We start from the raw sequence: 15,889 nt of genomic DNA, 5'->3' as shown, positions 1-15,889 counted from the left end.
AATTGACCCGTGGTTGCCAATCACGGGTCTTAGTCCAATCCTAGGTAATATGCAGTATGCAAATGCAATCCTATTACATATGCTTCCAATTTACATTTCTTCAGTCTTCATTGTCTGCTGGGCCCACCATCTTCAAATCTTGATCTCCCACTAAATCTAATGTATTTACAATAAATAACAATGACAAGTAGGGGATACATTTTTAGGGGGTGGGAACGGGCTATAAACCAAGCCCACTTTTATTACATATGACATTCATATCGGGCCATAAACCAGGCCCATTAATAAAACCAACAACAATAAAGACAAAATGTAAATTCCTAACATACACCTACAAAATTGGTCATGGCAATCGATCATCCTTATCCAATAACATTTAATTCAAAATTAATTTATTGGATAACATGCTGTGGCAATTCAAATTTAAACAAGATAAAATCATATTTTATATATAAAATCACATTTCACATATAAAATCATATTTTATCTCCATATCAAATAAAATCATATTTTATCTATAAAATCCAATTTTACAAATAAAATCATATTTTATCTAATATATCATAAGATCATATCTTATCATCAATTGTACCAAAATAATTGATTTCAAAATTCAATTTACGGATAAAATATTAAAATTTTCCAAAAATTCAAATTTATCCAAAATCAATTTTAAAATTTACGGACTCGAACAATTCGATCCGAAATCTCGTGAACCAATCAAAAACAATTTTTGACCGGACCAAAAATAAAATTTTAACATATTAAAATTAATTTTTAATAAAATATTAATTTTTCCCGCGGGCCACCCGGGACACTCCCGGGTTGGCCCGCACCCGGGGCGCGGGCCGGGGCAGCCCGGCTGCCCCCTTAGGGCAGCAACGCTTGCTGCCCTGGCGGCGCCTGGCGCCGCCGCTGGGCGGCGCCGAGCGCCGCCCCTGGGCGGCGCTGAGCGCTGCCCTGCGCAGCGCCCAGCGCTGCGTTGGGCAGCGCACAGCGCTGCCCTGGGCAGCGCCGTGCGCCGCCCTGGGCGGCGCCGTGCGCCCCCTTTGGGCGGCGCCGTGCGCCGCCCCTGGGGGCAGCGACCATCGCTGCCCCTTCCGGGCAGCGATCCAATCGCTGCCCGGGTTTCGCCCCCGGAAAAAAAAAATTTTTTTATTAAAAATATTTATTTTGTTTCAAAAACCGAGACTCAAAAATTTTGTACAATTGATTAATTCAATCGATTGATCTGAGCAACCTGGCTTTGATACCACTGTTGGAAAACTGGCGAGTTCCCAGACCAATTAAGATTGATACCCGGTGCAGCGGAAGTTTTAAAAATTTTTCATGGAACGTTTCCATGGTATGGGTATCAACCGTTCATCGATTGAATTACGTGTGTGTAAAATTTAAATAACAGTTAAATAAATTTTACCTCAAATCTCGCAACGAGATTAATGGACACCAACAGAACAATTCTGCTCTTGTTGTCTCTCCCTGGAACCGATGAACTCCTTCAATCAGGTCCACGAACAGAGGTTTAATCCCTCTGATAGATTGCACTAGAAAATCTATCAGAAGTTTTCTGCGAAGAGAATACACGAATTTGATTCGTTATTCCTTACTGCGATTCAAAATCACAGACCGGAATTTCTCGGGCAGAGGGGGAGGGTTCGGCCGATTTGTTGAGAGAGAGGCTAGGGTTCGATTTTTGCTCTGTCTCAAAAATTATGACCTGTTATGTCTAATTTCTGTACTGAAATAACTTATTTATAATGCAGGCCACTAACATCTTAGGGCCCATTAGTCATAAGCTGGGGCCCGACAAGCAAAGCCCGCTCGTTCAGAAATTAATATAAAATTCATCGTGACTCCGATTGATGAAACGATTTCACCAATGTGCACAGAAACCATTTCTGTACGTTTTAAAGTCAAAATAAATTTTCCTGAATCCGAATTCAGTGGTTTCCAAAAATGTCCATCCCTATGTCATTTTAGGAAACCCTACTCCCTTACTCTTAATTAAGAAGTCCAACTCCTTAGTTCATTAAATTTAACTCTTTAAATTTAACTATCTCAACGGGGATTAAAACTCCATTACACTGTGTGACCCTCAATGGTTCAGGGATACAGCTAGCCGTGGGCTCACAACTCCTTGTGACTCGGAACAACACTTTCCGACTTGCCCAACGAATCATGGTAAAGCGCCTAGCAACATCGCCCCATGATTCCCTAGGTATCACTGATAGTGCCTACAAGAACCAGTAGATTTTGGTTAGCGTACAGTACGGTCCCTTCATCCATATATCTCGATCGAATCAACAACCATTGGTATATCGAGAGTCGCTCAAGATTCGATAACTATGCAATACATCTTGAAGATCAAATTAGTGACATCGCATGTGCTACTAAGAAACCATTTCTTAAATCACATCAATTACTCTGGCCAGAGATTTATCACACTAATATCTCCTCAGATCGCATAGGATATCCACACTCGCAAGTATGTGGTGAATCCTTGACAACAATGCATTGACTCCTATATGTGTCGTAACTGTACCCAATCTCGACACCTGATGACCCCTTCAGAGTCGGTAAACGAGTCAAAGCACAGTACTAGCATATAGAGTCTCCATGATGTTTCAAGTCGTAAGGACTAATGGTGTACAACCAAAATCGCGGACTTTATCCACTCGATAAGTGATAACCACTTGGAAAGTCCGGATAGGGTAGTTCGACTATTCATCCTATGAATATCCATTTGCATGCTTCGAACATCTCCATGTTCCCTACCAATGAAACGTGGTACTCCGCATCGCAAATGCTAGTCTCAAACTCGAGCGATCCTTATCCTTATTATCGGACGGCTCAATCGACTAGGAACGGTTTTAGAATATACAGTGACTATAAGATGTATTTCATGATAGACATCTCCATGTTCTACCACATCTTACATACACTATAGTATATTCAAGGTCTTTATCAAAACAACAATAGTATATCACAATATAACAATATGAAGTAATATAAAGTCATTGCCATAAAAGTGTAAATAATATTAAACAAAAGATTGTTTATACAAAGAGTCAACAAAGCCCATAGCCACACAGTTGGCTCACTGGGCACCCACTCTTACACTAACACGCTTACCTCCGCCTCCTCGTCGCTCCCAAGCCGATTCCATCCGTGAGCTCACAGCCTTCGCTCATCACCATAATGCTTACAATATTGTGGCGGCTCACAATTCTCAAACTGTGGATGCTCTCATTCGGGGTATATCTATGCATCTTGGTATTGATACGACCGCCATTCTTGCTTCTCTTCCATACTCGCCATCCTTCTCATTTCAGTACGCCGCTCCTATTCCCCCTCCTGAGATTGAAGAGGAGGACGCCGCCGACCAGTAAACCAGGGGAGTTTCGTTTTATATTTTTGCATTGCATTGTGTTTAGTTTGTTGTTTGTGTTTGTGTTTGTGTTTTGATGCATTGAGGGCAATGCTTCACTTAAGTGTGGGGGGGGTGCATTCATAACATCACATATGGTTTTTTGTTTTTTTTTTTGTTGCATTTAGTTTGTGATTTGTGTTGTTGTTCATGTTTGTTCAAATACAAGAGTTGAGGAGGAATTTGTTAGCCTATGATGATAAAGTTTTGTTAAAAAAATTTTGTTTTTGGTGAAAATTTTTACTCTTGGTTAGATTTGAGAAATCGTAGGTTGATTGTTGAATATTCCAAGCATGCTTGTTTAACCAGTGAAGTGTAGTGATGTATTAGATTTTGTGGATGTCTGTTGAACCATTGCACGAAAATAGGTATTTGTGGAGCTTGATAGTTCTTGAGTCTCGATGATCTTTTTGATATAGCATATACTCTCTTGGGTACATTTTTAAAAAAACTTTTATAACATGTTTATGAGAAATTGACTCCATCCGGGTTGTGATCGAGATGTTTGAAATCCTATTCGTCTTGTTTATGGCTAAGTATGCGGATAAAATGGGGTTAAGTCTTGTGAAATTTTTAAAATACCAATTCCATCCGGGCTTGAAATGTGAATGAAATTCTATTCACCATTTCATAGCTAAGTTTGCGGATTCCATGGGATTGTAGTTCCACCCGGGCTATAGACGAGGGGATTGAAATTTGAATCCTATCTAGTTATAGCTAAGTATGCGGGTAATTATTGGGATTTAAAAATTCGTTGGTGTGTAATTATCTCAAGAGAGTTGTTTTTTGTTGATGAATTGTTGGGAGGAGAGTTCTTGATTGTGAAACTTTCACTGAATTGTTTTAGGTCGGCGAAAAGTCTTGAAACTTGTCTTTTGAAGTTGCATGTAACTGGGGTAACATGTCACATACACACGTTCGCATTTGACTGAAGGTGTATCATTTATAATCGAGAGTAGTTGTGAATTTGTTTTTGTGGGAAACTTATCTGAGGCTATGTTATGCTTGATTCGTCCTTGTTTTTGTGTTTGTTGTATTTTCATTCTGTTTTTGCATGACTTACTCGAGGGCGAGTAAAGAGTAAGTGTGGGGGAATTTGATAGTTATGTTTGTGTTGCATATTTTAATGTCATTTAGTTGTTGTTTTTCATTCGTTTATGTGTTTTAATTATGTGTTTTGTTTGTATTTCATGTTTTGTGTCTGCATAATCTGTTTTCCGGTTTGTTGTGTAGGTCGTGCGTTTTGGAGGACGTATGGACGAACTATGGAGCAAGAGAAATGCTGAAGATATTTGAAGAAAAGAGGACCGCTCGATCTGTCAACTTCTGCCGATCGAGCGGGTCATGAGAAGAGGCAAGGCAGTAGGCGATGGAATTCTGGACCGCTCGATCCGCAACATCTTACCGATCGTGCGGCTGCATAACTTTGAAAAACAGTAGGACAACATTTTTTCTCGCGCTCGATCGGCCAATGTTTACCGATCGAGCGCGAGGCGTTGTTTGGGAAGGAGTTTTATTTTTGGAAACTCTTTTATTTTGGACTCTAGATTTTAATAGGTTTTTTATTCCGTTTTTCAGACATTAATTATCAGACTTTGAATCTCTCTTTGGGCGGCTAGGTTTTGTATTCCAACTTTCTCAAGATTTCTTCCTTTCTTTTTAATTTTTCTTTGGTTTTTCATGAATCGTTGTAGCTAAATTTTAGAACTTGGTTGAGGAAGACAAGCCCTTGATTTAGTTTATTCATGATATTCGAATTTTTCAATGTTTAATCCTTATTGAGTTTCAAAAGTTGTTCTGGTTTATTCTATGCTTGTATGTGAAATTTTTAGATTGGTCATCTTAAGATTTTGCTATACAATCTACTGCTAAATTAGAATTCAAATCCGTAATTGTTTGAACCATCTAATTTGTGAAGTAACTGCGTTTAATATTTTCCGTTGGTGAATTTGTTAAATCGTAGGAACAACAATTGACTAGATTAAATACAATCGCTAGTATTTGTGTTGTCTAGATTAATCAGTTTTACTTATTTGAATGCTACCTTAAATTTAAATCTAGATCGCTGGTATCCGGGTTGATTTATTGGTAAGGGTTAATTTGGAATGCTGATGTCTAATTAACTACGATTAAGGTGGAACAAGAATTTAATTTTCAATGGTGAATATTCGATGAGAATTAATTACTTTTAGGGAATCGATGATCGAATGAATAATTTCAAGGGTGTAATCGACCGATACCAATGCTTGAAAGAATTTATTTTAATTTGTTCTAATTTATTAATAGTTAATTTTTTAAAATCCAAAAATCCCTTTTTATTTTATTCCAGTAATTTTAAGAACACAGATAAATTTCACTTTCCTCGTGGGAACGATCCTTACTCACACTACTACATATTTTGGTTATCTGATTGAGTTGGGTAATTTGGGTGTGACACGACTTAGCGCCAACATGAAACCACGTGTCAAACATATAAAATCAGTTTCGGCCCAATCTCGCGGTATTAGTTGAAGAAAATTCTACTCCATAAATACAAACATAATTCTCGCAAAAGTTTTTAACATCCAAGGAATAATTAAATAGTGAAAGATGAAAGAAATCTCAGCGTTCTTCAAATGTGTTCTTCCTTTCTCTGCCCTAGCCGCCAAGCCCCCAAATCTGAATTGCTTCCCTTTTTTGCATAAAAAAATCTGTTTTATTCTGCATAGAATCCTTACTTCTTGTATTTCCTTTTAAAATCCGCTCAGAAGATAATTTCCTTATCGCAAATGTGCTCGAGCGGCCAGAAATGCATGCTCGATCGCACATTTTTCTGTTTATGCATTTGAAATTCCTCCAGGTGCTGGAGTGCGAGAAACTCTGTTCGGTTCAAGAACTTTCACCTGGATGCACTGGAGCGCGCAGAAGGATCAGGTTGGAGCGCGGTCATGGTCTGTCTCCGCACTTCAAATTTCTCTTGCGTGCTGGGGCGCGCAAATATGCCCGCTGGAGCGCCCACTCTTCTGTCTCAAAACTTCGAAAATTCTTTTTTTTTTTTCCCTACAATTCATCCAAAATTATTAAAGAGTAAACCGAATGCATGAAAAACAAAATAAATGAACATGAATGAACCTAACACGTAAAAATCATGGAAAATGGACTAAAAAATATCATAAAATAATAAATAAATACGACACCTATCACCGGTCACTGCGTAGAAGCCCGATTATCACCTCCTCATCCTGCCTCGGCTCCCAGATTTTGTACGTAAGGTTTTCTTTTGGTGCGGTAAATACAGACTTTGTTTTAGAATATTAATGTAAATATATATTTGAAGTAGTTTTACGCTTGCTTGTTCTTGGATTCGAATGTTATGACTTATGAATAAACCTGACTACATGAATTTCTAATTGAAGCAATGTCTTTTGGTAATTTCTTGAAAATCTTAACCGAAAATCTGTTCTATTTTTTTAAATCGAATAGCAGTGCTAATTTTACATTTTATTTAATCATGTTTTGAATTAACAGTCGCGAAAGAGTTATGTAGGTTTGCTAGTGAATTAATTATATTTCTATGGATGTTTACCGCTGCTTTTCCCAATACTGCCATCATATATTCAAGTATGTTTCATCCATTTATTCGTAATTGATGTTAATATATTTGGCTTTAATGGTTGGGTCGAATGATTGCTTAACAAGCATGAATTTGTACAATATTTTAAAAGATTTGGGTTGTAAATTTTGATTGAACCGAAACCCACAAAAATATGTCTTCAATATGCATGATTGTAATTTTTGTTTATCACAATAATTCGGTATTTCCCCAAAATAATGATTGATCTTGTGCGTATCCATTCTCATAGATATCGAATTTCTTTAATATTGGTTAGTTGTTCGGTACTTGAGTTATTTAATTTATTATTATTTGATATTTTATTTTTTATTGGTGAATTCTTGTCTTAATTTTTTTTTTTTTGGATGTATTTATTTATTACTTCATGAGTACATTTTCATAACAATATTAATTTTTTTTATTTCTTTTAGTTGTATTTATTTATGACTTGCTTCATGAGTACTGCTTGATGTGTTATGGACATAATAATTTTTTTCATTTTTTTTTAAATCATTTTTACACTTTACAAATTTATATATTTTGTAAATATTGTTAATAATGATTTTACAATTGTGTTAGGAATTTTAATTTAACTATGAAAGATCAAAAATCTTGGATGTATTGTAGGTTGGACAATGGGTTCATAATTAATGAATTATTTAATGGTGTTGAAGAATTCGTGAATTTTACAAAGATGCATCCTAAAATTATATGTGGTGAAACAATGTGTTGTCCATGTAATGACCAAAAGTGTAGAAACATAGCTTATCATGATGACGAGGTAGGGGTGAGACTATGCTGCACCTGGAGTTCTTTTCCAGGTGCAGCATAGCCCTTGGATCATGGGAGGGCCCATATGAATATATGTGGGAGCATGAATATATGTGGGATCCACATATTTTCATGTAGGCCCTATTGATCCAAGGGTTTAGCTCCATCAGGTGTGCTACACCTGGTGGAGCATAGCCTCACCCAAGAGGTAGTCAATTACATCTATGTAGGTATGGCTTTGTACCTAACTATTATCGTTGGCACCATCATGGTGAAACCTATATATATAACTCCTGAAGTTGAGCATTGGGTTGTTCCATCGTCATCAGCACGAGTCGAACATGTTGATCACATGCAAAATATGGTTGACGATATTTACAACTCTATTAACATAGAAGATGAGCCCCCAAAGTCCAAATGAAACTGCCAAAAACCTATATGAGATGATTAGGGCTAGGGATGGCAACTGGGCGGGTCTGGGGTGGGTCTGGCCCTCCTTTTGGACCCGCCCCGCGAACCCGGCGGGTCTAATCCGCGTTAGTTCCGTTGGACCCGCCAAAAATTAAATATTTTTAATTCTATTAAATTAAAAAGTTTAAAAATTAAAAAAAAAATTAAATTAAATTTCAAATATATATTGATAATATTTAAGACAAAAAAAATATTATCACAAGTTAAAATTTATCAACTTGTAATTAATTAATAATTATTAGCCAAAAAATATTATAATTATATATTTTTATATTAAACATATCATAATAAAATAAATTAATTTCAATCCAATAATATTATACACTCAAATTATGGATAAAATATTAATTATTTAGTATAAAAATATAATTATATATTATTAATACTAGTAACCGAGGCACATGCGTTGCATGTGTATAACGAAATATATGCATATTGGAAAATTACATATTTTTGTAAAAGTACTTGGTTGAGTTGTGAATATTTTATATGTAGTACAAGAATCAGTGTGTGAAAGTCCTAAGTTCTTGATCGAGTCGTGTTTCTTTGAGCTAGTGATGTGCAAATATAAAAACGACACAAAGACGTATAGTGGTTCGGATCAATGCGATCCTACATTCACTTGATCCAGGTAAATCAATTCACCATCACCAATAAGAGTTTTACAGAGTCTGCTTCACAATTCCACGCAACACATAATTCCTTTCCAAAACCTCTCCTATCCACAATAAACAAATAAAATAAAATTGTGTAAAACTTCCAACGTTTGTGACATTTTTTTTCCAAGACTTGGGAGTTGATTAGTCATCTACGACATTTAAAATATAAAATCGATGTATATAATGAAAATAATTTGTATAAATAAAGATCATAGTAATAATTTGTTAATGTACCGCGGTAAAGTTCTATCCTTCAATCAAAACAATCCGGTTTGCCCTGTCGAAAATCAATAATGTTGAATCACCATTTTTCAATCACATTAGAAAATGTAACATTTGATGAGAAAACTTACGTATGCATCTTTTGCTTCTATAAATCCTGAAATATATCATCAAAGTCGTATACGCTCCTGTTGACAGTGATTTTTCATCCTAGACTAATTATCTTTATCTTTGTAGGCTACAAATTTTCAAAACCCATGATGAGTTGTATTGTCGACCTAAGAACAAAAAATAAATAAAATGTATGATATAAAATGAAATAAAAATAATGAAATGAGATATTACGTAACCTAGAATTGAAATTCAAACCTGTGTGTCGATATGTAACAATAGAATTATGTTCGATATAATAAATATCATTTGTTTGATTACCATAAAAAATGGTAGAAGGTTCCAATTGTTGACTTGCATGCATAAACATTGTGTGAATAAATATATTAGTAGTTTTTGTCATTTGAGAGAAATAAAGCATGAGATCTTACAAATTTTATGATCATCGATTAGTACAAAGTAGCACGTCTTTGTAAACAATGTTTTTTGTGTAAATGCCAAATCTGAGATGCAGTTTTCCATCTTTGACCAAAATTTTTGTTGAATGCTGGGAAAATCCTCTTGAAAGCGCCACGTAAAGTTGACCATGACTGAACACATGATTACGTAAAAATATACCAATATTTGGTATCGTTTGACCTTGTTCTTTGTTAATTATGAGAGCAAAACTCAATATTATCGGAAACTGGTTACGTGTCAACTCAAATGGCAATCCAGAATCGTCTTCACTTTTTAAAAGCATTCGATGAATTAAATACCTTATACCTTTGTGAGGACCTGCTATAATCTCAGCATCTATGAAATTTATATAGAGATTACGACATATCAACCTTGTTCCATTGCACAGACCAAGTTCAGGTGCCACATATCTCAAGAGCATAACAGGACAACCTACTTTTAATACAATTCTATGTGGTGGTAAACCGCTTGGACTAAGAGAGTTTAAGAACTCTTCTTGAAAAATATTGTTGTTGTCATCTTCCACGAAATCCCAGGATACATATTCCAATTCTTCTCCAGAAAATTTTGAAATGAGTATCTCATTAATTTTATCAACATCGGTATTTTTTGGAGTAATTATGGCTCTACTAACCATATAGTTTGCATCATTAATATATTCAATCATATTTGGAAAAACAACATCAATCAATTGATAAATTGAATGGTCACCTTCCAATGGTATGACCATCGAGTCTGTTAATTTTATGAAATTGCCATGTACAGCATGCTGAAAACCATCACCTATGCGTAGTAGTAATTGAGAGAACTCAGCATCTTCTTCATATCTCATATTTTGATGAAGATGAATTATATCCACACAGTTCCAGAATGTCGACCTCGAAATACTTGCAGCAATTTGTTCTTGTACCGATCCTCTTTTAACAACAAGTAATACTTGCCGAAAATCTCCACCGAAAACTACAGTTTTCCCACCAAATGGCAACATGTTTTTATGATATCTTGAAAAGTTTTGTTCATAGATTCAAAAAAATAACGATTAGCCATCGGAGCTTCATCCCACACTATACCCGACGAATGTCTGATCAAATCCACGAGATCTTTTTGTTTTTCAATGTTGCATAGTGTTTCTATTGTTGGCTTCAGTGGAATTTTGAAACGTGAATGTGTTGTCCTACCCCCAGGAAATAAAGTTGCAGCAATTCCAAAAGTTGCTACTGCAATTATGATTTTTCCTTTCTTTTTTAAATATGCTAAAATTGAGCGGTATAAGAAATTTTTTCCACTTCTTCCTGTACCATCAAAAAAAAAAGTTTTGGATGATTGGACATAATACTTTGAACAATTGTTTCAAATGCCACCCTTTGTTGAAAATTTAAGTACGGATCTCAAATCATCTTTAGAAATTTGAATAGAAAACTCATCCTCAATTATTCTAGGGAGTGGTGAATCATCCAAAAACTCAACACTTATCATAGGTAAATCAAAATCATCGAGTTTCATTTTTTGCTGATGTAACAATCTTCGCAACTCAAGCAACAATTTGTTTGTGGTGAAAAAATTATTAGAAGAATTTGATCTACCATAATCTTTAGACATATAAGGGTGATATTCATCCCATAGTTCTCGAACTCGTTTTGGTTGACAAAAAACCAATATGGACACAAATAATCTTCTTAATGAGGATGGCATTTTTACAGAACATGATTCTTGCATACAATGACAAACATAATCATCATGTTTGTAAGGCCCTGAAATTAATTATTTCGAGATTAGCATAATTGATTATTATTTAATTTGGAATTATTGGAGATTAATTGAGCCGGAATTGAATTGATTTAATTTAAATTTTCAGGGACCGAATTGCAATTAAACCGATTGACTAGTCAAGGGAGATTATTATATTATTTGTTATATATAATATCTACCTCTCACCATCACTCTCCACTCCTCTCTCTTTCTCCTTCCCCTCTCCCTCACGCCTAAAGCCGAGAAACCATGGCCAACGATTCTCCAAGCTTTTCTTCCGTCCGATTCGCACGATCCGTCCGTTAGAATTTTGAATTGAAGACATATTCACGATCACCGCAACGAGGGCTTCATTCTGACGTAAGTTTTGCTACGATCCACGAACTTTGAATTTTGTTGGGTTGTTAGAATTTGATAATCTTCGAGTATGTTGTGCTTGAGCTAGCATAGATCGTGTATTCGAAGTCGGTTCGGAAAAAGAACGAAGTTTGGATTTTATATGATTTTTGAGGCATGAATTCAAAAATGGGGTTTTGGATTTTGGTTGGATTTTGATTGTTTTGTTGATTGAGAAGTTGATATGAGTTATATAGAATGGTTGGATGGTGTGGATGATTTTTGGTTTGACCATTTATAGCCGTTATGCTGTCGAAATCGAGTTTTGGATTATCGGTTTTATTATTCGGTTTGAATTCCGGGTTTGTTTGAGTTGATGAATTGATATCGAATCCGTATGTCCAACATTTTCAGATTTGGTTGACGATTCGGGTTTGGAACGAACTTTGAAGTTGAATCGATTCGAGAGTTGAAGACGGTATATTATTGAGCTTCTTGTTTTGATTGGTTTTGATTCGATTCGATATTGATTTAGTTCGTTATTATTTTCATATTTGAATCCTCGACGAACTTGAAAAGGTAAAATGACGACATTCGAATGATTGGGACGATTAACTCGAATTTGATTTAATTCGAGTGTCCAAGAGAAATCATATACTTGTATGCTATTTGAATTATTTGATTTTTATTTGAATGAGTTTAATTGCACTTGCATACATCTTGAGCCGAAGATTCGAATCGTTTTGAATTTAGACGATTTAGGGAACTATATTGAAGTGGCTTTGGATTTCGAGTTTTTCCAATCGCTAGAATACTTCTTATAGTTGCTCTAAAGTCTAGGAGTTTGAGTTGAACGACATCCACCCCAAATGGGTGTGTCGGTGAGTTATTCATGAAAACATGACCCCGGGATCCCAATTGAGTACCGATTGATATTGATTATCCGATTAGATAATCCCGAGTTTTGAAGTCATGCATTGCATTTTAATGCATTTCGAGTTAAGTGCTGATATTCCATTTGTTGAATTGATTGACTCGTCGTTTTATATGACATGAATTGTTATATTATTTGAAATTGTTTTATTTGTCTCTTTTACTGGGAATTATATTCTCACCGGATTATCCGGCTGTCGTTTTGTTTGTATGTGTACTTGACGGCAGGTGGGGCAGGATCGAGTCAGAAGTTGCATGACTAGATCGAGTGGGAAATGATAGAGTGAGGACTTGGTTTTAGAAGTCATACCTTGTATTCGAACTCCCTTGTATTCCTTTTTGAGTTGTAGAACTTAGAATCGATGTTTGTTCTACATTTTTATGTATTGGAATACCTCGTTGTGGAAAAATATTAGTTGGATCATGTTAGAATCCTTTTGGGTATGATATTACACTTTGGAAGTCATTTTTGGTGCAGAAACAGCAGGACATGCGCGCCCGCGCAGCCCGGAAGGCGCGCCCGCGCGTCCTGAACTCTCTCGAAGGCCCGGACAGGGCGTTATGCGCGCTCGCGCCTCACCCCGATAAAAAAAATAAATAAATAAACCTACTTTTCGCGACGTGGTTTTGCGTCGCGGAATGTAAGGTGTGCGTCGCTAAATGCCTTATTGATTATTTTTATTTCTTTTGATTACATGATTTATTTCTGTTCGAGAGATTAGAATCCGGGTCCTCACATTAAGTGGTATCAGAACGATAAGATTCTTGGAGTTGAACTAGAGTGAGCGGGGTAGATCGAGTCCGCATGAATTGAACTCTCGCATGTGATTGATTTATTTAAATGATTATTTAAATATGTGCGAGCATGCTTTATTGATTCTTGAATTATTTGAATTACATGACTATGTGATTTAAATTTTTAAAGCATGAATTACTTTAAATATGAACTGTATTTTTATTTCGGATCCGAGTTCTACCATCTGCTTGAGCTAGCATATCAGAGTTTGTTTGCGATACGAATTAGAACCCGATTGAGATCCGAAATTCAGTAATTTGTAGTCGAACGAACTTATCGAACAGAGATATGGGACACCGAATTTTGAGATGGAGATTTGGTATCCTTTCTTACTGAATATCAGAATTGTCTCCTGAAGAATTTTAGCAGACGACAACCAGCAGTAACTCCTTCGACTGATCTAGATTGTACAACTACTGCACTGTTAGATGTCACTCTGACATCTATGGGAATTCTACCGAGGAAGTTTTAGTCATTTAGGTTACCGATTTTGAAGAGTACCAAGAATGTTGTTGGATGCAGAGTTGAATAGAAGAGATCGATCAGTTGGGTGATTCTCTGAACTACACAGATGACCGGAGAATTCGGTTAGTGTGGTACCAACTTAGAGGATTGATAAAAGTTGGTAGAAATTGAAGAAGAAGAGTATTTGGAAATCAAGGTTAGATCACTTTTGGAATCCGCTTTCATCTGAAATTCCTCGACAGATTCCTTTTCATCTGTTGACCGGAATTGGAGAGACTTCGAGAACATCTTTAACCGAAGAAAAAGGAGTTTATGAATCAGTGTGCAGTGCCTTGAGATCGGAAGAAGCTGTCAGATTTATCGTCAGCCAGATACTTTGCCAGAATTCATCATCATGATATTATCGAGAGATCTTCGAAGAGAAATTCTTTTTGTAGTCAGCTCTGACAGAGATGCAAGCCGTTTCAGTTGCTCCTTTCGGCCGCAATAACAGAATCTATGAGGACTTAATCTTTTGATGAATCAATCTTCGAGGCAACAGATTCTAGTTGAACTCTTATCGAGGATCAGACTTAGATTTCACCGTTGATGACCGCAAGAGACAGTAGAGTAGGGTTTATGTTCTTATTTTGATATGATTCAGATTCGTTCCTTATCTTCTTCTTATTGATAATTATCTGATACTTCTCGTCTTATTGAGCCATTGATTTACAGTAGTCGCAATTCTTTTATTTATGGGAATGAGTTGAAACCGAACAATATTGTGTTTCAGATTATCAGATTCTGAATTGATTGAGATTTTTATTTGATTGTAACTGAGCAGTATCGTACTTTAGTTATCAGATTTGATTTGATTATCTGTTAGCTATTTTCTTTAATTCAGAATTACTGTGGATGTTTCAGAAAGTTGACTGATTCAGATCCGAGTCAATAGATGAGCAGAAATCCTTCGGTAAGAAATTTCGATTCCAGGATTCTAGAGTTTGTTTGTTGTATAACTGTTTGATTTCAGAATTTCGCGGAGGAATTCTCTTGTTTAAAGCTGATGTCCTAGAATCTAGCCTGAATTGGTTGATATACCAGTGGCTAGAGAATTGATGTTATCATCCAGATGAGATTTCTGGATTGCCTTTGAATCATAAGGTTAGATTCAGCGATGACTTGAGATCAGACATCATCAGCTGAGAGTTTGATAGAAAGAATTACTGAATACTGGACTTGGATCGATGTATGATTGTCTTGAAGTATAGTCGTACCGTTTGAAGTGAAACTCGTCTACCGTATTGCAGATCTTTTGAACTGAATCTATCAGAGAGTATTGGAGAATGGTCTTACGGAATTTTGTGCTGAGACGCTGCATGTTATGCTATCGAAGTTTGAATTTTATTGTATCGAGATGTCCTTTCCTCGATCATATTATTCTAGAGCTAGAATTTCTGCGATCATGGCAAGACCGAAGTTGTTTTGATTGAAACCAATCCGACATCTGTACCTAAGAATTGAAGATTTTGAGTTTCTAGCCGAGTTTGGAGAGATTCTTATCGCCATGGAGTCGATTTATCATCTAACTCTAGAGAATGCACTTGTACCTGAACCGAATCTTATGAGATCAGTTTGTTTGACATGAAGAAGAGATCGACCAGAGCTCCAGTATTTCTTATTTCCTCTGTACTGATAATCTTTAGTGCATTGCATCTTCTTATCCAGATTCTGGAGGTATTCTTATTCAGAGGAAGTATGTGATAGCTCAGTCAGAGTAACAACTGAAGCAGTACGAGACTCGACATCCGATTCACGATATTGAACTGACAGTGATCTTATTACTTGTAAGATCGGGCATCTCTATCTTCAATGAATTTTCGAAGTCTTTTCTGGACCGAGAAGTCATAGTATGAATT

General features: G+C 36.1%; 1 protein-coding gene across 1 annotated transcript; it reads right to left on the bottom strand.

Annotated features, from left to right (window-relative positions):
* Positions 1-9,695: 9,695 nt before the first annotated feature.
* On the bottom strand, positions 9,696-10,700 carry LOC140877823 (uncharacterized). Its single transcript, XM_073281405.1, has one exon. The coding sequence runs from the start codon at positions 10,698-10,700 to the stop codon at positions 9,696-9,698; it is 1,005 nt and encodes a 334-aa protein (XP_073137506.1).
* Between the last annotated feature and the right edge of the window lie 5,189 nt (positions 10,701-15,889).

Source organism: Henckelia pumila, chromosome 2 (genome assembly GCF_033568475.1).
Source record: "Henckelia pumila isolate YLH828 chromosome 2, ASM3356847v2, whole genome shotgun sequence".
Taxonomy (NCBI): Eukaryota; Viridiplantae; Streptophyta; class Magnoliopsida; order Lamiales; family Gesneriaceae; genus Henckelia; species Henckelia pumila.
The sequence above is the reverse complement of the archived record's forward strand: the minus strand, read 5'-3'. Positions and strand labels throughout refer to the sequence as shown.